Consider the following 22,343-nt stretch of genomic DNA (forward strand, 5'->3'; position numbering starts at 1 on the left):
TTTTTGTACCATTTGTTGTTGTTTTCATTTTCCGTGCAAGACTTAGATATATTTTTATACCTTATGCCATGGTCCTGCTCCTTCGCCAAGCATTGCTGATACTCCCTGCAGACCCTGTTTAGAACAGGACTGGCGCTCAGCAGTACCACCAGTGCAGAAAGACCACTTGAGGGAGAGGGGGCAGGATAAAATCAGCACAGTTTTGCACAGCTACTTACAGACATTAGCAGAGCCATTGGGGCGGGGCAGGTAGGATCCTGCCCGCCAAGACTTGCTGCGGAAGTTCTTCTTGCATCGCCCACAGTCCTGACCGGTTGTGTTGTGCTCACACTCACACTGGAGGCTTCCCTCTTTGAAGGTGCACAGATTGGCATGGAGGTTGCATTTACACCTACAAGAGGAACAGAGGAGACAGACTGGCTGCGATTGGCTCTTATTTTATTCATCCGCTGAAGTCTTTAAAAATGTATAAATGCTCTTTTTCAATTTCAGCTGACAAAAAGCCATGGACACATCACAGAAACATTACAATATAAAAGCATTAGAAATTCATCAAAACGCCACAATTTCTGAACTGTGACGAAAACAGGTGATGGATTAAAGACAGTGCTGTGCTGCATTTTTCTGTTTTTCTGTTGTTTTGTTTGTTTTACTGTTCTCTATTAACCAATGAGAAAAGAAATTCAACTTGAAAATGGTCAAAGCAGGAGTGAAAATTTCAGTGTCATTCTTACAAGTGCAGTGTGGGGGGGCAGTTATGTGCTTATCTTCCTTTTGAAGTGGTCAAGGGGTTCTGCAGGTGTCATTTCTTTCATTCTACAAACAATCACACCAGCTGCATGTAACCTGCACCCTCCCCAGGTGCCCATGTTTCAATCAAAGCCCGAGGAGAAAATCATGAGGTAACTCCTCTGATGGGCTTTTTTCATAGCAGGAATCATAGGCAGCTAGGGAGGCTGCAGGTGCTAGAGAAATGTTTAGAGGGGGGAAACAGGTACACCCAGCTTTTTGTGTGCTTGTGTGTGTCTGTTTGCACGAGGTGAAAACTTTGATATTTTATGGGCACCAAAGTCAAGTTCCATTTGCAGAAGAAGTGATAGTGTATAACAAGTTCTATAGCGCAATTTCTTTTTTCATTAATGGATGGCAAATGGTAAAAAAGGACAGAGAAATTTTTTTTGGCACAGTACTAACGCAGACACAAAGTACAAGTCGTGCAGCCTTCTGCCTTCCCTCCCTGGACTCGATTTTTGTTCCATTCACTTGTTCCATCCATGTCAACTTTTAAGTCCTTCCATTACCTTCTCATGTTTGACACATGAGCTTCTTTAGAGTCAAAGCCTTTTACACAGATAATTGATGTTCCAAATCAAATAATCAATGCATATGCAAGTAATGATCAGAGAATGCCTCTCATTACAACTCAGGGCCCATTTACAATTGCTTCTCCATTTCCAAGGCTGGCTGGAGTTGTTAATAGTCAATCATGTTCAGTTCAAAATAGATCCACACACACAGCACTTTGGCTTCTTAAAGGTTCCTGAAAGTGGGATATAACCTAATGCTCCAGTGTTCATGGCTAGTTTAATGGTAAGAGACAGGCAGGAGTAAATAAAGAGAGAAAGAAGTGAAAACATGAAAGAAGCAAGGATAACTTCAGTATATAACTTCAGTATAGAAGTGTAATAAATAAAAACCATTCCCTCTATTATTCAGACACTGAGTGTCAGTCCTTACATAGCTAAAACAGCACCACCCATACACAACAAGCAGGTGTCAATTGGGCTCAGGGGGACCTCAGGGTGTGCAAAAATACAAACACACATTTAAGCAAGGGACAGGGGGAAGAAGTGAAATCCTGAAATACTCTTCAGGCAGAAGTTAAAAACAGTAGGTGAGGTTGGGGCAGATACACCCAAAGTGCTCTCCCAGTTGACCATGGTGGGGTTTAACTAAATCCTTGTTTAAATTTCAAGGGCAATAGGAATGCCATTGTAAGCTGCAGGCATTCCACCAAGGTTTCCATGGGAATTCCATAACAAGCTTATAAATCATGTACACATCTTTCCAAAGAAAGATGAGTTTAGTTTTTAGCACTCAAGGTCCTTCTGGGGTGCTGGCTCCTGGGGGTGGAAGCACCTTAGCCTGTTCCGAAGCTAAGGAGAGGACTGAGCCCTCTCAATATCCAGTGCTGACATTGCGCATGGGATGTCATGATGCTGTGCGACATCACACACAGGGAGTCATGATGCTGCATAACATTGCGCATGCGATGTCATGGTGTCACATGGCATTGGCACCCTCCATTGTAGGTGCAAGTTGGCACCAATGAAACCACTCTTGCTAAAACTGGTATTGGGATGTGTGTATGGAAGAAGCAGAGACTGGAGAGAGAACCAGAGCGAAGACTATCTTGTATGCCAGGGTTGCCAACCTTTTTGGACTAGAGGGCAAATTTTGTATTTTGAGAGAGTGCTGGGGGCAAAAGCTACAAAATGGCTGCCATGGGGGAGATGGGGCATATCGCAAAAGTAGAGAGACAACTACATCTGACAGCCTTATGGAAAGCCAGCTATGTCCTGCAGGTCCTGATTATGGAACACTATCCAAAACATTCTTTCTCTCTCTCTCTCTCTCTCTCTCTCTCTCTCTCACACACACACACACACACACACATGCTGTTGCTGTCTAATAACAAGAGGGAACATTCCTCAGTTTCCAGGATTAATATACAAGGCAGTCACACCACTCTCATGTCACAAAAATCACTTAGAAGGTACAGTGGTGTCTCTGGTTACAAACTTAATTCGTCCTGGAGGTCCGTTCTTAACCTGAAACTGTTCTTAACCTGAGGTACCACTTTAGCTAATGGGGCCTCCCGCTGCTGCCATGCTGCTGAAGCACAATTTCTGTTCTCATCCTGAAGCAAAGTTCTTAATCCGAGGTACTATTTCTGGGTTAGCGGAGTCTGTAACCTGAAGCGTCTGTAACCAGAGGTACCACTGTACAATTTTTTGCTCCACAGTGTTCTTTCTAGGAGGGCTAGAAACTTACTTTAAAATGAAAATGAAAGCTCACAATCTGGGGCTCCTGCCCTGGGGCACTACTACAGTTTGCATAAGTACAATAAATCTTTAGAAAAAGTACTAGGGAAAAGTCCAAATAAACCCAATGCAGACCAAGTGTTCATTGTGGCCGATAAATGCTGGCTGAGGGTCAGAGAAGCAGATGGAGCAGAAATGGAAAACTGGGTGGGAATGAACATGACTTGGAGTAACCTAAAGAAGGATGCTGAAGAGAACGTTCCATGCTGCAATATTTTGTTGTTGGTCCCAATTGTACAGTATATCTCCAGCTTACGTAAGAAACAAAATTACCGACTGGTGATTTTTTCCTTTTGTTTTCCTTTGTCTGTTTCCACTAAGAAGACTCATTTCAAAATTTAACAAGATTTGGGAGTTTAGCTGTCTTCCCACAACACCTGAGCATCACTCACTCTGCTGCCATTGAGCAGTTACTTTTCTGTGAGAGAAGCTTAGCTATGGAACGCTTTCTCCCCCTAGAAATCTGACTGGCACCTACACTGTAATTAGGGATAGGCAGATCTGCCAATTCTGGTTTCTCAGTTTTTAATGCTTCTAATATTATATTTGGTTATTACATTTCCACGTCAGTTTGCCATTCATTTATTTTTCTTTAAAACGGGTCTCATTTATCAGGATTTTAGTGTGAATTTATCCTAGTATTCACATGTTTGTATGCAGTTTGGCCTAATATACAAATTTTTGCAGAGCATTTTTCACTAATACATTTGTCTGTGTGTTATTTTTACTAAAATAAGCGTATTTATGTACATTTTTTCCAAGTATATGCATTTTTGTACACATTACTTGTCTGGGGAACTGCCCTGCAAAATTTGGAGATGTGTGAATTTTTAAGGATTGCCTAAATTTTTGTTCCCTTTTTTTCTGAAAGTACAAACTACGTAGGGTTGCCTTTAAACGTGAATGGATTTTTATTTTATTTTTTTCAAATTGCAAGGTTCCCATCTGAAACTCCGCAGAGTTGCTTCTGGTCATTTTAGATAATACTCTGCAAGATGGATCCACAGCCTGATTTGGTATCATCTAGTAGTGAAGCTCATGCTTATCTGAAAGGATTTCATTAGAATATTCTCAACAACCGTCCATCAGAAGGGTCAAATGGACAGACTGAGGACTAGAGATTATTTGTTTCCAGAAAATGTTCTGGGTAGCTTAAACAGCAGCTACCCTGTTTCATAGCTTGTGTTACTCACTATGTTTTTACCCCAACTCCTTTGCCAAAATCACTTAAGACCAAAATCAGCACTGAACACCATGAATATTCACTGAGTGGACCTTTCTTTTGACACACTCTCTCAGGTTTTGGATACAGCAAAGCCTGCACACCCCTCAATGCCATTTGTGTGTTGCTGGTAGATTTCAATTTTATTATTATTATTATTATTATTATTATTATTATTATTATTATTATTATTACTATTATTAAGGTAAAGGGACCCCTGACCATTAGGTCTAGTCGTGAACGACTCTGGGCTTGCGGCGCTCATCTGCTTTATTGGCTGAGGCAGCTTCCGGGTCATGTGGCCAGCATGACTAAGCTGCTTCTGGTGAACCAGAGCAGCACGCAGAAATGCCATTTACCTTCCCGCTGGAGCGGTACCTTTTTATCTACTTGCACTTCGTGCTTTCGAACTGCTAGGTTAGCAGAAGCAGGGACCGAGCAACTGGAGCTCACCCCGTCGCAGGGATTCGAACCACCGACCTTCTGATCGGCAAGTCCTAGGCTCTGTGGTTTAACCCACAGCACCACATGCGTCCCTCATTATTATTATTACTTTTTAATTAAAACCAAAACCCTGCCAGAGCTATTTTTATCCTTGCTCTTGTTTTCCAACCAACTGTTTACTCGTAGGCCAGGAAGAAGCTGGGTGAGCAGCCCCCGCTCCTGCTTCTCACTCACCAGATGACACTTTGTTCTGCTCCACTCCAAAACCAACACAGGGAAGCAGAGGCGGGAGCGGGGGACATGTTCTCCAAGGGGTGCAAGTGGAACAGATTTGATATCTGGAGCAAAGAGCTGGCAAATGTGGCCAAGAAACAAGATATCTAGCAAAAGCCAGTTGCAGAAAGGGCTTCTAAGGACAGAGTGGAAATAACTTAAACCTATCACACTTAAATACTTGGGGAGTGGGTTACAGCAGCTGGCAGTCTGGGATGATAGTGGTGTGTGTGTGTGTGTGTGTGTGTGTGTGAAGTTCTCTCTTTCTTTCTCTCTCTCCCTCTGCCAGATTATACATATCAAGGTAGCCCCGTGTCTGGGTTCTGACGGCTTTCTCCTTATGCCCCCACAGATCAGAGTTTTCTGCACGACTGTCCTCACCCTTTTGAATAGGCAATGACCAGAGCTCAGGTGCCACAGAGCCTGACTCTCTGAATTATTGAACGCCCACGGAACATTGCCTTCGTCTCTTACTGCAATTTCCTTAAATAAAAAAAAAGAAGGGAAAAAAACCCATACACATAGAGGGAAAGCAAACTAGCATGGGTCACTGCAGGTCATCACTGTGGTACAGGACCTAGGGCTGTAGAGGGGGGAAAGTCCTACTTACAGAAGCAAGCACAGATCAAACCAAGGTGCAGTATGAACATAGGAAGCTGCCTTCTACAGAGTTAGCCTACCAGTCCACCTTAGCTCAATAAGGTCTATTTCAGCCTCTTCCAGTTTGCTCAGGACTTACTCCCTACATATATTTGAAATCCTGCTATATATTGGGTAACATCAGTATTACAAACTGACAGCGCAATCCTATGCATGTCTACTCAGAAATAAGTCCCATTGAGATCAGTGGGGGTTACAGAGTGGTGTTGCATCCTTTGCTGGCGCCCGGGGCACACTCATGTGCACACCAAGCAGGACCAGGGGCTGTGCATGGAGGGTGAACAAAACCTGCCATGCCACCCCAACTCCAGCCGCCGCTCCAGCCATGATAACCAGAACTCCTTTTTGTGAGAATGTTCAAGGAGGCAGGAGAGGATATAATAATATAATATAATATAATATAATATAATATAATATAATATAATATAATATAATATAATATAATAATAACCTCTGGTCACATATAGAGAAAGTTTGTCCCAGCCCAGGAGGAAACAGGAAGTTTATCTACTGCTGGACAAACAATCCCTCTCTAGAAATTTGACTGCTCCCACACTTTTGACTGGTACTGTCAAAGACTGAACCTGGGACTTTCCGTATGCAAAGCTGTGCCCTGTAGCTGAGCTATCAAGTTGCTTCTGAAAAAGGTTTGTTTGTTTTTGAGAATCAGAGGGGCGGCAAAGTTGAATAGTGATGAGGCTGAGGATTTGCCAGGGTCTCAAGACCAGAAATTGCCCAGCACCCTTAAACCACATGCCATTCTCACTTTGAACAGAGCACCCAAGAAAGTCAGAGGCAGGGCTAGAGAACCCTGGTTTGAACTCACACCCACACTTCTTCCAGGTGACTAGGGTAGGGAGAGGTACTTTAAAATTAGGGTATGGAGGTGTATCCTCACTGCTGAGGATACAACTTCATACCACGATGGATAGGATAATCCAATCCAATCCACCCCCAACCCCAGTTTTCCTTTTTTCTTCTTCATATGATGATCACCGTTCTGAACATCAGAATGCTCAGTCCTCATTCAGGTATTTGGGAGGGGGAGGGGGAGGTGAGATGGATTATCCCCTATTTCTTTGTGAAAGGCTTGACTATTTATTTTTTATTACATTTATTGCCCACCCTTCACTAACAATCCCAACCAAGGCAAGTGATTTTGCAATTTTTATTTTATTGTGACAACATTCCTGAATATATTTCAAAAGGATGGGGGACATTAATTTTTAAAAATGCTTTTTGATAAAGCAGCAGGTTTAATTTTTTGCTATCTCCTCTATATCAATTCCTAGCTTAGCTGAGTTGCAGCTAACGTTCTACAAAGCTTAACTTGTTCCAGCAACTAAGGTCTTGCAAGGAACACTTTTTGACCTAGCATCCCAAAGACAGACATGGGTTTACAGCATCTGTAAGATGCATTAGGAATATCCAGGTAATCTTCCTGCTCCATCCCTTGCAGTTCCAGGTCAGCCATTTCTCTTTGTCAGGCCCCATCTGCAGGGTGGTGGGAAGTATCCTCATCCAAAGGATCAATCTTGTCAGAGAATTGCTTTTTGAATTTGACCTTTGAGAATCATCAATCTAATCAGAAAACGATAACCTGTGCAACCTGACCCCACAACACAGCAGTTTTCAGACCAATCAATCAGGATGCATTATTTAATAAGGAACAGCAGAACAGCTCCAAAAGGCCAGGACTGACAACCCCTGATGGGGATGTCCCCTCGAGGAAATGTTTCCACCTCCCCAGCTTCCTTTGCACAATCCCTGTCTAAACCACCCATTTGCTAGAGCACCAGTCTTAGGCTCTGCTTTACTTGGGTTTATTTGGCCTGACTACCAGCCAAGGCAGAAGGGACGCGGGTGGCGCTGTGGTCTAAACCACAGAGCCGAGCCTAGAGCTTGCCAGTTGGAAGGTTGGCGGTTTGAATCCCCACGACGGGGTGAGCTCCCGTTCCTCGGTCCCTGCTCCTGCCCACCTAGCAGTTTGAAAGCACGCCAAAAAAGTGCAGGTAGATAAGTAGGTACCACTCCGGCGGGAAGGTAAACAGCGTTTCCGTGCGCTGCTTTGGTTTGCCAGAAGCGGCTTAGTCATGCTGGCCACATGACCCGGAAGCTGTATGCCGGCTCCCTTGGCCAGTAAAGCGAGATGAGTGCTGCAACCCCAGAGTCGTCCGTGACTGGACCTAATGGTCAGGGGTCCCTTTACCTTACCAGCCAAGGTACACACATGTGGGTTTGGAAACAGGAAACACAGCATCATTTCTATAGGCTAAAAATGCAAATTAAGCACCCCTGCTCTTATTTAAGAACTCATAGAAAGCTGCCTTATGCTGAATCAGACCATTGGTCTATCGCAGAGGTTTTCAACCTTTTTGAGTCCACGGTTCCCTTAACCAACTACATTCTTTCTGAGGCACCTCTGTGGAACTCAGGAGCCCAGTTATGTCACCCCTTGCCTGCAGAGCTGGCAGCCCTTCACCCTTTCCCAAACACCCTTTCTTGTGGAGTGTTCCCTCAGCCTCCTCCCTTCTTCCCTCTCCTTGGGAGTCCTCCAGGCAACTGCTGCTGCCATCCTTGGTCTCTGAGCTCCCACTCACCCACCCCAAAGAGAGATGCCTCCCAGAGGCACCATTTGCCTGCGGAGCTTATAGCCAAGGCTGCTGCAATAAACAGCTGTGCAAGCCTTTGGGAGGCAAAGACGCAAAAGGGCATCAGAAGAAGGAGGGAAAGAAAGAAAGAGGGACAGAGGCCAGGGTTGCCCACGGCACCCCTGACCATCATTCAAGGCACTCCAGGGTCCCAGGAAAACCACTACTCTATCTTGCTCAGTTTACCCTGGCTGGCAGCAGCTCCCCAGGTTTTCAGGCAGCAGACATACTCAGCACTACCTGAAGTTGTCAAGGATTGAACCCAGGACCTTCCACAATCCACAATCAAGTTGAATTATCCAGCATTTTATCCTAAAAGCTGTTAGGATAAAATGGACTTATTGTAGAGATAGCAGAAGGCTGAGAGTGGGTTGCTTGTTTATGTATATTTAGTACAAGGCCTTTCCCTCTTCCCTCAGGAAATGATGAGGCAAGGTCTGAAAGCTGCCAGTTGGACACATGTGCAGGCTCTCTTGGACAGGTAAGGCATGCTGGCAGCAGGGCACCAAGGAAAGGTCGCAGGGACAAGGGCATCCTTCTCTCACAGTCATCTGCAACATCTGTTGCTACGAGTCAGCACTTTGAGGGTTGGACAGATACAAGAGAGGAGTGTCAGTGCCAGGGATGTACAAGGTAAGAGGTGAGGAAGCAGAGCTGTGGTTCCCAGTGGAAGTGAGAAAGCAAAAAGGGAAAGCCTCCAGGATGGGTGATGCTACAATGACCCACTCTGGGACCTCTGGGATTATTATTGAATCATCCAAATACCAGGGAAGGGGAACATCTCCAGAAGCTTGTTGGGCTACAGCTCCCATCATCAGTGTGGCCATGCTAGCTGGGACTAAAGGGAGTTGCAAATCCAACAAGATCTGGAGGGACATGGGTTCCCCATCCAGTGGCGTAGCGTGGGTTGTCAGCACCCGGGGCAAGGCAAGTAATTTACGCCCCCTAACCCGCGGATTTGCGCCCCCTAACCTGTGGATTTGCGCCCCCTAACCCATTGATTTGCCCTAACCCCAGATGTTGCGCCCGGTGCGGTCCGCCCCCCCTGCACCCCCCACGCTACGCCACTGTCCCCGTCCCTGGTAAACACTAAAAGAAAACTTGTTATTTGCATGCTGGCTAATATGTAGCCAAAACAGTACAATCCATGCGCAGGATTGAGCAGGTTTAGTGGAATCCCAAAGTTTGAGTAAACACATTGTCGCTCAGAAGTAGGTGGTTGTTCACTAGGGTTGAGGGAGAAATTTGGTTTGGTTTGCATTCCAATGTGAACCTACAAAATTCACAAATTTTGAAAACATATGTGGACTAAAACACAGCTATCCTTCAAAATTCACATGTCTCCAAATTTTATGATGGCTATGTTCATGTATTGTTTTGAAAACTGAGTTAGGTAGGTTCACTTTTAAATGTGAACTTTAATAAATTTCTCCCCCATCCTTATAAAATCTGTCTTACATATCTGATCCAGGTAAGTCTGCTATTTACATCTGAAGGAAATGCTTGTATGGACATGGATGGGAGCTTTCCACCAGAAAGGGAGCTTTACCCTGGAGCTTTTGTAGTTTATTAACTTCCATTTGTAATAATGGGAGGAAAACTGTTGCCAGGGAGGACCTCTCAACCCCCTAAAAAGTCTGAGGACCACAGGAGCACTCTTCTGACCTATAACAGAGCTTTGCAGGGCCTTGATGAAGTGGTTGAACTGCCTCTCACCCCCCACCCCCGCCCCTCAAGGCCACCAATGTCTGGCCTTTGGTATGTGGAAATAGCTTTGGACTGGATTTCATGGACAGAAGGATCCACAGCATGGCATAGGAGGAAAATGCAGGTTCTTAGCACGTTTTAGAAAGAGACCGCTTGGCTGTTAACACAATGTGTTGCAGGCCATCAGAAGATACTGCACCACATGAAGCAGAAAACCAAAAATAATTTATTGAATAATTTATTCTAATTAATTAATCCGTGCTTTGATAAATGCTAGAGCTGCCAGGGCTTCATTGCTGTGGTTATTGCTGTTGTTGTTATTATATATTATTATTCCCTGTGGTTGCAGCTGCTAAGCATTTTGTAGCATTAACAAATAGCACTGAGCTTTCTTTCCCATGGGATTAGTTAATTGTGGAGGATTTTTTAAAAAGACATTTAGAATAAAATTAAAGAGCTGGTAGGAATGCACGAAACAGGCTTAGTAAAGGCAAAGAGAGAAGCCTTCATCATGAGTCAGTAATTGATTTGCGCTTCTCAAAACGGTTTCCTCATAACTGAAGCCATGTGTCCAGAACGCACCCCATTAACTTCAATTAACATCCTGCCTGCTCATGCAACTTGAATATCCACCTGATATTAAATAGGGGAGAAAATTATGCCGGCAAGGGAATACATGAATACAAGGAAAGGGAGAGAGAGAGGTAGAGAGAAAGAGTGTGTGTGAGAGAGAGGTAGAGAGAACGAACATTGGCCTTTTCCATCTCACCTGCTGATTGATCCCCGTTCAATGCCAAAGGAAGGAGATACTGGGAGCCTTCTTCTCTCTGTATCTCAGAAGGTTAAGAGAACACAACCCTGGAGAAATCTGCAGGGAGAGAAAAGGTCTTTCCACTTCCCTCTCCTCAATTTACTCCTCTCTGGTCTGACGCACTTGAGCCTGCTAGCCAAGTAAGGGCTTTCTCATTTCTATTCCTGTCCCAGGTTCTGTGCCTCTCTGGTTACCCATTGGATCAATAGGAACAGGATGGAAGAAAAAGAATATAAGAAAGAAAAGAGGGGAGAGGGGAGGATGCATAAAAATAACGTGTCCTCCAGAACTAGAGGCCACTCCCCCTCCCCCAATGCAGCATTTTTGGCTATGCTTCTAACTTTTCTCATCTCAAGGACACAGGCCAAAAGCTAGGTTTGGCTGGCTTAGGGTACTGACACACTAACACTATTTTGTGGGGTGGGAATCAATCACTCTGGCTGCACAGAGAAAGCTGACCTGGAGCCCTTGCAACACAAACCCTCTTCCCCAAAATTTCAGACTTTTTTTGAGGAAAGTGGTAGGAATTTGCTTTAGGAAATATAGGACAATGGTGACACTTGGTTTCCAGTTGGTATTCCACAACACCATCTATTTCCCCCACAACTGAATCAGGATGAATGCTCATTAAACAGCCAGTGTCATCTAATTGCTCCACAAACAAATCAGACTGAATGTACATCAAACTGCTCATCTGGAAGTTACCTTAGTGTATTTCCATGCCAAGCAGTGATTACATATTAGAAGACCCTGATTTTAAAATTGCCCCTCAGTAGACTAGGGAATGAATACTGTTAAGGTCATTCTGGAACAGCAGAGGACCCTATTTCAATCCTTGGCTCATCCATAGAGACCAAAACCAGGAAAGTTAGTATTCTTCAAGCTGATCAACATTACAGGGGCTGAGATGACCCATAAGGCTGGTTTGGAAATTGCAGCTGCTGCAGGATGCTACAGGCTACCTTTTGGCCATAGCAGATCTGCACTAGCTGCTTGTAGTTTACTACGCTAAGTTCAAGGAAATATTGTTAGTATAAACAACCCAGGACCAGGCTACCTAGAGAACAGCCTTGTGCTTTATACACCAGTCAAATCACGGCATCAGAAGAAGCCCTCCTGACTTCCCCACAGGTATCTCATATTTGGTTTTTATGTGAACTACAGCTTTTCCCATTGTGTGATCAGCATTTTACAACCTTGTTCCTATTTAATCAGACAGGCACCTCCAGTTCTGATATCGCCCCACTCAATGAAAACATTGTGCGTCATTAAGTGTTTTCAGAGAGTTAATTTGATTCAGTGTTGACCATTTGTTCTGCATTTTATGATTTTAGCACTTTAAGATGTTTCAATGATTTTATAGTATTTTCATCATGGGTAGCTGCTTTATAAATTCTAAATAAATGGCACTGAGTAGAACAAAGAAAGGAGAGAAGCTGTGAAACATCGAACAGCAACTCCTTACTACAAATCCAATCAGGTTAACCTTATGAACAAAACCACAAAATGGGACGTTTTTGTTTGTCACTTGTTTCCTATATTACTCTAGATGCAAGCATTCAGCAATGGGTGAGAGATTCTTGCTATGAAAAGAACATAGGAAGGTCCCTCACACCAAATCTGGCAATTGGTTCATCTAGTTCAACACTGACTGACAGTGGCTTTCCAGAGTTTCAAGCTGGGGACATTCCCAGCTCTACCTGGTGATGCCAGAAATTGAACTTATGACCTTCTGCATGCAAAGCAGATGCTCTACCTCTGAGCTACAGTCCTTGGTCAATAACTTCATTGAGGAGATTCAGGTAGGTAGCCATGTTGGTCTGACGCAGTCGAAATAAATAAAATAAATTAAAAATTGTCCAGTAGTACATTAGAGACCAACTAAGTTTGTTCTGGGTATCAGAACAAATTTAGTTGGTCTCTAACGTGCTACCGGACAATTTTTTAAATTTTTTAAAAATTATTTCATTGAGGAGGTTATCACATGCTACGTGCTGAGAGAAACCAGCAAGTATATTTGCCAGGTCCAAAGCTAAGTTTGGCAAGCATCGAATAATTTGTCCTGCCAATGTAACATCATTGACCTGAGCTGACCATTGTTGATTGAGCACAAGCTCTCCAATGTACCTCAGAATATGAGCTAGGCAAGCCTGCAGTGAAACACAGAACTGGAGAGTTGGGACATTGAGGGTCATGTAGTCCAACCCCCTGCAGTGCAGGAATCTCAATTAAAGCATCCCTGACAGATGACAATCCAACCTCTGCTTAAAAACCTCCAAGGAAGGAGAGCCCACAACCTCCTGAGGGAGTCTGTTCCACTGTTGAAGGGCTCATACCGTCAGAAAGTTTCCTGATGTTTATTCAGAATCTCCTTTCTTGTAACACCAATCCATTGCTTCAGGTCCTAGCCTCCAGAGCAGGAGAAAACAAGCTTGCTCTATCATCTGTGAGACAGCCTTTTATATATTTGAAGTTGGCTAACTTCGGTCTCCTCTTCTCCAGGCTAAACATATCCAACTCCCTCAACTATTCCTTGGTTTCCAGACTCTTGGTCATCTTGGTCACCCTCCTCTGCACGTGTTCCAGCTTGTCAATATCCTTCTTATATTGTGATTTCCAGAACTGGACACAGTACTCCACGTGGTCTGACGAAGGCAGAATAGAGTGCTACAATTATTTCACCCTGTTGACTCGTGTTGAGCTTGTGGTCTAATAAGACCCCTAGATCCTTTTCACATGTACTACTGGCAAGCCAAGTGTCCCCCATCTTATACTGTTGCAGTTGGTTTTTCCTACCTAACTGTAGTACCTGACATTTGTCCTTACTGGAATTTATTTTGTTAGTTTGGGCCCAGTTCTCCAGTCATCTTGAATTCTGATTCCGTCCTGTAGCTTTGGCTACGCTTCCCAGTTTGGTGTCATTTGCAAATTTGATGAGCATCCCCTCAATACCTTAATCCAAGTTGTTTATAAAGACATTTAACAACAATGGGCCCAGGACAGAACCCTGAGGCACCCAACAACACTTTTCTCCAGGATGTCATGAAACCATTAGTTAGCACTCTTTGGATTTAGTCAGTCAAATAGCTACAAATCCACCTAACAGTTACCTCATCCAGCCTACATTTTACCAGTTTCTCCACAAGAATATCATGGGGGACTTAGTCAAAAGCCTTACTGAAATCACTATACACTACACCCACAGCATTCCCCTGATCCACCAAGCTTGTAACTCTATAAAAAGAAAAGAAATGAGATTTGTCTGACATAGCTTGTTTTGAGAAGCTCATGCTGTGTCTTAGTAATTATCCTTTTCTAAGTGCTCACAGACCAATCATTTGATTATCTGTGCTAGGACTATTCCTGGTATTGATGTCAAACCAGTTGGTAGCTACCTGGGTCTTCTCCCCCACTGCCGTTAAGATTTTTATTAAAATTTATTCATGATACAAGAAGATACAGAAAACTAATGTAAATAAAACAAAAACAACCACAAAAAGTTAAAACAGAGTATGGAGTCCTCTATTAAAGGTAGTTTTTAACCCTTAATATGCACAGAAGGTAGTAGCACATTCCAGCTCTCACCTGGGATCTTTGTTTCTCCTTTCCTTTCCATGTCTCCCACCCAGAGTCCCCCCCCATCAAACATCTACTACCCCAATGCATTTACAATCTCTGGACCATAATAAAGGCCCCAAGCAAAGAAGAAAGGAAGGGAAAAGAACAAGAGAAACAAGGATAAGAAAAGGAAAAAGAAAGAAGAAAGAAAAAGAGAGAGAAAAAGAAAAGAAACAAAGATAAATTCCGATTTTCACCTTCTAGTTACATTTTTTAAAAATACATTCACTCCATGATAACATCCATCTTCTCCACTTTCTGTTAAACAATATTTCTTTTAAATCCAAGTGTCTCAGAATAATTCATAACTTTTCCACAAAAATTCCACGAGCGGATCCTAAATTATTATTATTATTAGTTGTAAATGTCAACTGTGTTTTTACTTTAATATCAACTTTGCCTCCAGTAATTCCCACAACCATGTCTCCATCTTGAGTAATAGTAAATTCTTCCATCTGTGCCCATGTTAAAATCACATATTGAAATAATATAATTCTTTTCTTGTTATATATCCTTTAATTCACACCCAGTTCAGTATATTCAGTTTCCATTTCCTGTTGTATTTCCATTTCCTGTTGTGTATAGTATTCCAATATCCTCTAGGACTGAACCTTCCACTTCTTCCAATCTTTTTCCAGGGAGCATACCATAAATTTAGTGACATCATTCTCCAAATTCACTTCAGATCGTATGCACAATGCTTTCTCTCTGCTAGAACTGATGAAGAGCCAGGACGGATTTTTTTCCAAAACATTTTTCTCTCTCAGCTCTATCGATGCCAAATCCAGGTGACTCTTCATGTCTCCATTTATGGTTTTATCTTGCCCTTCTTCTCCAAACCCTTGTATGAAAGGCATTTCCATTTTACCATCTGCTTTCTCCAATTTTGCTGTTTCATCATCCAGTCCTGCCAGCTTTTCATCAATTTTGCCTGACGTTTCAATGTCATCTACAGTTCCGTTTTTCAGTTCAAATCTCTCTGATTTATTTTCTTTCCCCCTTCATCAAACGTTGATCTGATCATTTTTAATTGTTCAGTCATCAACAGCCAAGCAATACCAACAGTCACTGGGAGCTCCAAAGATACCTTTGCCATACTGGATGTTTATTTGTCTCAACTCTACCTTAAGATTTTCACCTTAAGATCACAGTCAAAACAAGATTCTTTCCCACAGAGGAAGTAATGGCCAAATTACTTTTAGTTTCTCAGCAATATTTTTGTTTTCAAAAGAGGAAAAAGAAACAAATATATTTTACACAGGGAATTCCCTCGTTCATTTAATCTTTATGGTCAACCATATATCAGGATTTTTGCTTTGCTTTAGACGCTCTCTTCTTAAAGACAGAAAGCAGACTTACAAGTTTTCCAACTGTGAGTTTTCATCAGTAGGCAGAGAAATTACAGGAAATTAGAGAGAAGTTACAGCTTATCTTGTCTAAAAAATGTTTAAGAAAGAGATGCAAACCATATACCTATGAAGGGTTCTTATGTGATCTTTGAATGCAAACCAGCTTGTTTTAGTCCCCATCTGAGCCCCCAGGCACAGACAGCAGAAAACAGTTTTGATCAGAGCATTTGAGGTTACTCCCCCTCAAATACTCTTTTCCCCCAGAGTGATTTGATACCCAGACCTTCTTCTGACTACCATCAATCACCACATCATTATCTTCTGCCAGTGGAGAGCCAACAGAAAGACAGTCATCCCACCATTTCCTCCCGAGAAGTCTCCCCTCACCTTTTGAAGATGGGGACAACATTTGCCCGCCTCCAGTCTGCAGGGACCTCACCCATTCTCCAAGAATTCTAAAAGATTATAGATAGAGGCTGTGAGATTATATCTGCCAGATCCTTTAGTACTCTTGAGGGCAGCTCATTGGACCCTGGAGATTTGAATTCATTTAAAGTAGCTCACTGTTCCTTACCACCTCTTTTCCTATCTTGGGTGGCAGCTCCCTCCTTCCATCATTTATTCTGTCATCACAGGTTGGGCACTGCTTTCCTTTTGGGTGAAGGCAAAGTAGGTCTTGAGCAGTTCTGCCTTCTCTCCATCTTATCTACACAGAGGACCTACTACTTGCTTGTTATTACTCTAGTTTCAAACATAGCTAAACATCTTTCATGAATAGACCTCCCTTACTTCCCAAAAGGACTTGGGTGGAGGTTGGGACAGGACAGGTTGCAATCCATCAGGTGGAGTAAGAGCAGGTGGTGACCCAAAAGACAGCAACATCAGAGTGCATTGGCTTTCAGACCTCCTAAATTAATGGACGCAGTTTGCCCGGAATGTGTGGTCATGCAGGGGAAACTATCGGACTCAGATAGATCACCCTCGAAGTCAGATAAGGTGGAGGGGGACTTGTCTGAGGAGAAAGTCATTACTGTGAAGCCTCAACCTAGACTATTTACTACTTCTGTTTTTATGGCCTTGCTTGCTAAGGCCAGGCACATGTTACAGTTAAATGAGGAAAAGCCAGTGAACTCCACTGAACACTCAGCCCTTGGGGGCACTGGAGCTTCTGAGGCTTTTCCCTCTGCTAATCACAAACTCATTACCATTCCATTCTCAAAAGCCTTTGATGAGATTTGGGGTGCATAATGGAATATCCCTAGTAAGGCTAAGCTGTCTTCTAAGGGAGTTAAGAAACGCTACCTCTTTGCAGATGGGATTATGAACTGTCTAAAGAATCCAGTGGTGGGTCCTCCAGTGGTTGCCCTAGCATCTTCTTCCATTATTCTATCAGATGCAGGGTTGCCATATTTCAAAATGTGAAAATCCAGACACAAAAGTTATTTTGGCAAAGTTGCTGAGCTTTCTTTTATGGCTTATGCATCTGAACTTGCAGGTATGCAATATACACCTCATTCCCTAGCTTTCTTCATGGTAGCTGGCAGGAAACAGTGGCGTAGCATGGGGGGTGCAGGGGGGGCCGGCCGCACCGGGCGCAACATCTGGGGTTAGGGCAAATCCACGGGTTAGGGGGCGCAAATTACTTGCCTTGCCCCGGGTGCTGACAACCCACGCTACGCCACTGGCAGGAAAGTTTCATTACGCCAGTGGGCAGTGAATGCTGCTACTCAATCTCGTCTCATGACCTTGCCTTTCTTTGGTGCTAAACTGTTAGGGGAGTCTTTGGAACCCAACTGGTGGAAACCAAGGACAAGAAAAAGTATTTTTTGAGGAAAGAGGAGGAGTTTGGATTTGATATCCCGCTTTATCACTACCTGAAGGAGTCTCAAAGCAGCTAACATTCTCCTTTCCCTTCCTCCCCCACAACAAACACTCTGTGAGGTGAGTGAGGCTGAGAGACTTCAGAGAAGTATGACTAGCCCAAGGTCACCCAGCAGCTGCATGTGGAGAAGCGGGGAAGCGAACCCGGTTCACCAGATTACAAGTCCACTGCTCTTAACCACTACACCACACTGGCTCTTTTGGAAACCATCAGTTTTCCAATAATAGGGGATTTGCGCCCTTCGAAAACTGTTGGGGTAGGCAGGATAAGGGAGGTTGGCATTTGTCTTTCTTTATTTTTTTTAATATAAATATTTATTAGATTTTCCAATTTTATATAAACACAAAAGAAAAAGAAAAAGAAAAATATTAAAAACAGATCAATTTCGATAGCAGTCTTTCAATAACATATTTCTCTGACTTCCTCATACCTCCCCTTCTTGTTTTCTAGTTCATCCCAATAGTTCAGCAAATCCTAATCTCTTAACATTCCTTTTAAAATAAACCTCATTTTCATTCCACTTTTTTTTTAGATGATAACTTAAACAATCTTAATCCCCATTATCTTTATCATAACAGCTAGAGACCACCAAAACTCAAACCAACATCTTTTCAAAGTTCATTAATTTTATAGTATTTCTGTAAATAGTCCTTAAATTTCTTCCAGTCTTCTTCTGCTGACTTTTCTCCCTGGTCGCGGATTCTGCCGGTCATTTCTGCCAGTCCCATACAGTCAATCAACTTCATCTGCCATTCTTCCAGAGTGGGTAGATCTTGAGTCTTCCAGTGCTTTGCTAAAAGTATTCTTGCTGCCGTTGTAGCATACATGCATTTGTCTTTCTTTAAGCCTGGAAATTTGTCATCCTCCTTTCAAAAAAATCAGAGGGGAGGAAACAAAGGTGTTTCTTCCTGACTTAGACCCTAGTGTTGCTTCTCTTCCAGTGGGAGTGAGTCTACTGGCTTTTGAACACCATTGGGAGAGGGTAACTTTGGATCAGTGGGTTCTGGAAACAGTTGCTCAAGGCTATGTTCTAGAGTTTGTTTCCCGTCTTCACAACTTCTTTGTTGCAATGCCTCAATCTCCAGAGAAACACTTGGAAGCTTAGGTCAGAGATAGGAGCCATCAAACCTGTCAATCCTTCAGAGGAAGTCAGGGGTTTAATAAATGTATTTCTTAGGGCCAAAGAAAAATTGTGATACCAGGACCATTTTGGATCTCATATGGTTAAACAAATACATCCTAAAGAAACATTTCAAGATGGAGACTTGTGATAGCACTAGGAAAGGGAAATCGCATGATCTCTCTTGACCTTTCTGAGACCTATCTTCAACACTGGTACCAGCACTGTTGAGTGGATTGAATTTGATTAGTGACTTGTTCCTACCAGCACAGCATAGTATAAGTTAAAACACCTAGGCTTTATGTGGCAGGCAATCACAGTATGACACTTGTAACCACATGGTGAAATGGATATGTACTGATCTCCAACCACATTGCCCTCCCCTCCACAACCATTTTGGGATTTGGGGGAAGCAGAGGAATGGTAACACTGAGCACAGAAAACAGTGAAATTGAAACAAGTTTAGAGAAAGGCAGTGAAGCTGGTCATGAGTATGGAAAGCAAGTCAGATGAGGGAAGCTTGAAGAAACTGGTTGCAGATTGAGGCCCCAGCCAACACAGCAAGGCTCAACTGCAAACAGGAAGTCATCTTATACGCCTCTCTGTCCTGGGTGAGTCAGTGGCTAGCCTGGATGGATGGAGTGAGTGCAGGGCCTGAAGGTACTCCATGGAGAAGCTACCACCTGTAGTTCAGGGGCTCGCCACATGAGGGAACTTCCTATAGATCACAGTAGCTCCTGAGATCCATAGATCCCTTCCTCCCACTTTCCATTGCAAATGTCCTCCTCCCCTGAATTCCCATTATGGAATCCCTCCTCATCCTCTGTCACTTACGTATCTGCAAACAGGGTTAGGGATACCCATTCATCAAAGTAACATGCAGATACACCTTTTAGTTCCAAAACATCTTGAAATGAACTGGATTTTCCTCCTATCATGTGGTGACCAAAAAGTTCTTAGCTAACACAGGTAGGTAAAAACCCCTTCCTTTTCCCCTCCAAATGTCAAAATTTCCCCGACACCTTCCTACTTAAAAGTCTAGCACAAACTGAACGCATAAACAGGATGGGAAACCAGCCATCTCTGCAGTTTTTCCCCCCTTTCCACCTTACTTTGCTTCTTTTTGGCTTGAGGTCGAAACACAACATATGGTATGGAACAGAGAGGCAGAAAAATAAAAACAAGAATTTGGTAGAAAAGCGAAAAGCTACACAAGGGAATTAAACTTCACAAATAACCTCATTGAAAGAGAATTTTCAAGTTGGAAGGAATCTGGGAGGTCATCAAGTTCTGGCGTTGCCAACGTAGCAACATGCCCCCCATGCCCTCCCATGGTAACCACCAAGGCTCTCCCAATTTTTAAAAAAGAGGTTTTTTGTGGTTGGTGCTTCTTCTTTGGGTTGGTAGGTTGGGAGGGATTGCTTTTTTTGAAGGGAGGCTCTGTGTTTTGTTTGGGTTAAGGTGGGTAGATGTTTTGCCTATTAGGGAGTTAGGAGCACTGTCAGTTTTTCTCTTCACTGTCCACAAGAGTTTCTGAGATTCCCCCTGCGCAGGAACTGCTTTGCAGGAAGCAGCTGAAAAATCACTGGCAGGTACTTAAATCCTTCCACTCAAGGGGGACCCAACACATCCTGAAGCATTATTGTCCCACTGTCAAACACCTCATCCTTAGAACATTTATTCTAACATTTAGCCTAAATCTGCTATCCTCCGGGTTCTGCCAATTGGTTCTAGTCCTGCCCTCTGGAGCAATGAAGAACAATCTGCCTGGATGTTCAGCATGACCAAGTGATAAAGAATTGTCTTTTCTGTTGTAGTACCCAGCTAATGGAAGCATCTCCTCTCTAAAATATGGCAGTGCTCTAAGGCTTATTAGGCAGCTACACGGAAGCGCTAAGGGTGATTAGTCAATTAATCACTATTGCAAAGCAAATAGAAGGAAGGAATGTGAGGCATTTTCTGTATCTTTGCAGCTGAAGAGATAAGCTGTCTTCCAATAGAAGCAACTTGCAGGCTGAGTTGCTGGCAAAAATTGAACTGGGTAAGCCTTTTCCAGTATGGAAATACAATTATGGGGAAAGTTTCACCGTTGATCTGTCAGACATCTTATTACTTGTGTGTGGTTCCTGATTTACTTTTGGACCCTGTATTTCAGCACAGCAGTTTGCAACATTATGAATTACTTATTAATTCTTTTGCCAAGGATGAACCTTTTACGAATGAGAAAATAGTTTGATGAACCTGGACTGAACTAATTTGTTTTGTAAAAGTTCAAACTTTAACTGGAACTAGTTCCTTTTTAAAACTGGACTTTCAAAGTAGTATACTGTGTTTTACATGGTCCCTTGAGTCTCTGTTTCCAAAAGATGAAGAAAAGCAGACCAAAACCCCACATGCTGGAGAGGCAAGAAGACCTTTGTAGGCCATGCTAGTCTATCAAGTAGCATCAGTTTCCCCACAGAAGCAAACAACATGCCCATTGAGCATTCTCAATACTCCTTTTCTCCAGCTAGGTGCAGAGCTCAAGACTTCCGTCTCCTTTGCTGGCTACACTGCAACTGCCAAATGTTTTTCTTCAAGTAGGTCAGGTGCACCCATTAAAATAGCTACCAACCAACAAGTGTCATCAATGCTTGTTTAAGCAAGCATCTTCTAGCCATCGATGCTCATATACTTATTTAAGCAAGCAACTTCTGGCCACTGGTGCCCATTAAAGAAATATGTTTCACTACTAGCTCTTCAGAAGAAAAGATGAAAGGCCACTGACTCATTCAATATCTCTCACAGCAGGGATGGGGGGGGACACGTGGCCCTTCAGATGATGTTAGACTTCAACTCTTATCAGCTCCCAGTCAGCATAGCCAATGCTCAGGGATGATGGGAGCTGCAGAACAACAACTAAAGCAGTGCTTCTCAAATTATATAGTGGCCCAGCAATTTTATTCCACAGTGTGTTAGGGTCTGTCACCATATTTGATCTCTTAAGTGTCCCACCCGACCCAGACAGTGGTGGAGTCGCCACAGATTGGCAGCCAATGGCTTGCAGACCATCAGAGGTCCATGGACCAGCACTTTGAGTAGCATGAACTAGAGGGCTGCAGATTGCTTGGCCCATGGTACACAGTGAGGTCACATATTGCTTGTCTCAACCATCTCCCTACAAACTGAATCACATTTAAATGCTTTAATGGTCAGAAATCAGAGCTGATTCAGAAGTGTCACACAACACAGATGGGGTCTTCACCTTCCCTGCCTCCTATGTAAATGAAGGTTGCTAAGTAGCTCAGTGACAGAGCATCTGGCTTGCATGCAGGAGGCACTAGGTTCAATCCCTGACATTTCCTGGGAGGTCTAGGAAAGACCCCCCTGCCTGGAATCCTGGAAAACCACTGCCCATCAATGTAGACAATACTGAGCTAGAAGGACAAGTGGTCTGACTCATTGTTATAAGGCAGCTTCTTATGCTCCTACAAAACATGGGAAGTGCATTCATGTTAGAATA

The 22,343-nt window shown here is 43.2% G+C and overlaps 1 protein-coding gene across 11 annotated transcripts in view; it reads right to left on the reverse strand.

Moving 5' to 3' along the window:
- Positions 1-22,343, reverse strand: part of NTNG2 (netrin G2) — a 125,196-nt gene that overhangs the window by 43,211 nt on the left and 59,642 nt on the right. For all 11 annotated transcript variants that reach the window (XM_083596873.1, XM_083596875.1, XM_083596876.1 and 8 more), the window contains exon 4: positions 219-391. In XM_083596873.1, coding sequence (XP_083452999.1) covers positions 219-391 — 173 coding nt within the window. The remainder of the gene's footprint in view (positions 1-218; positions 392-22,343) is intronic.

The sequence above is a fragment of the Podarcis filfolensis genome (genome assembly GCF_964270895.1).
Source record: "Podarcis filfolensis genome assembly, chromosome: Z".
NCBI lineage: Eukaryota > Metazoa > Chordata > Lepidosauria > Squamata > Lacertidae > Podarcis > Podarcis filfolensis.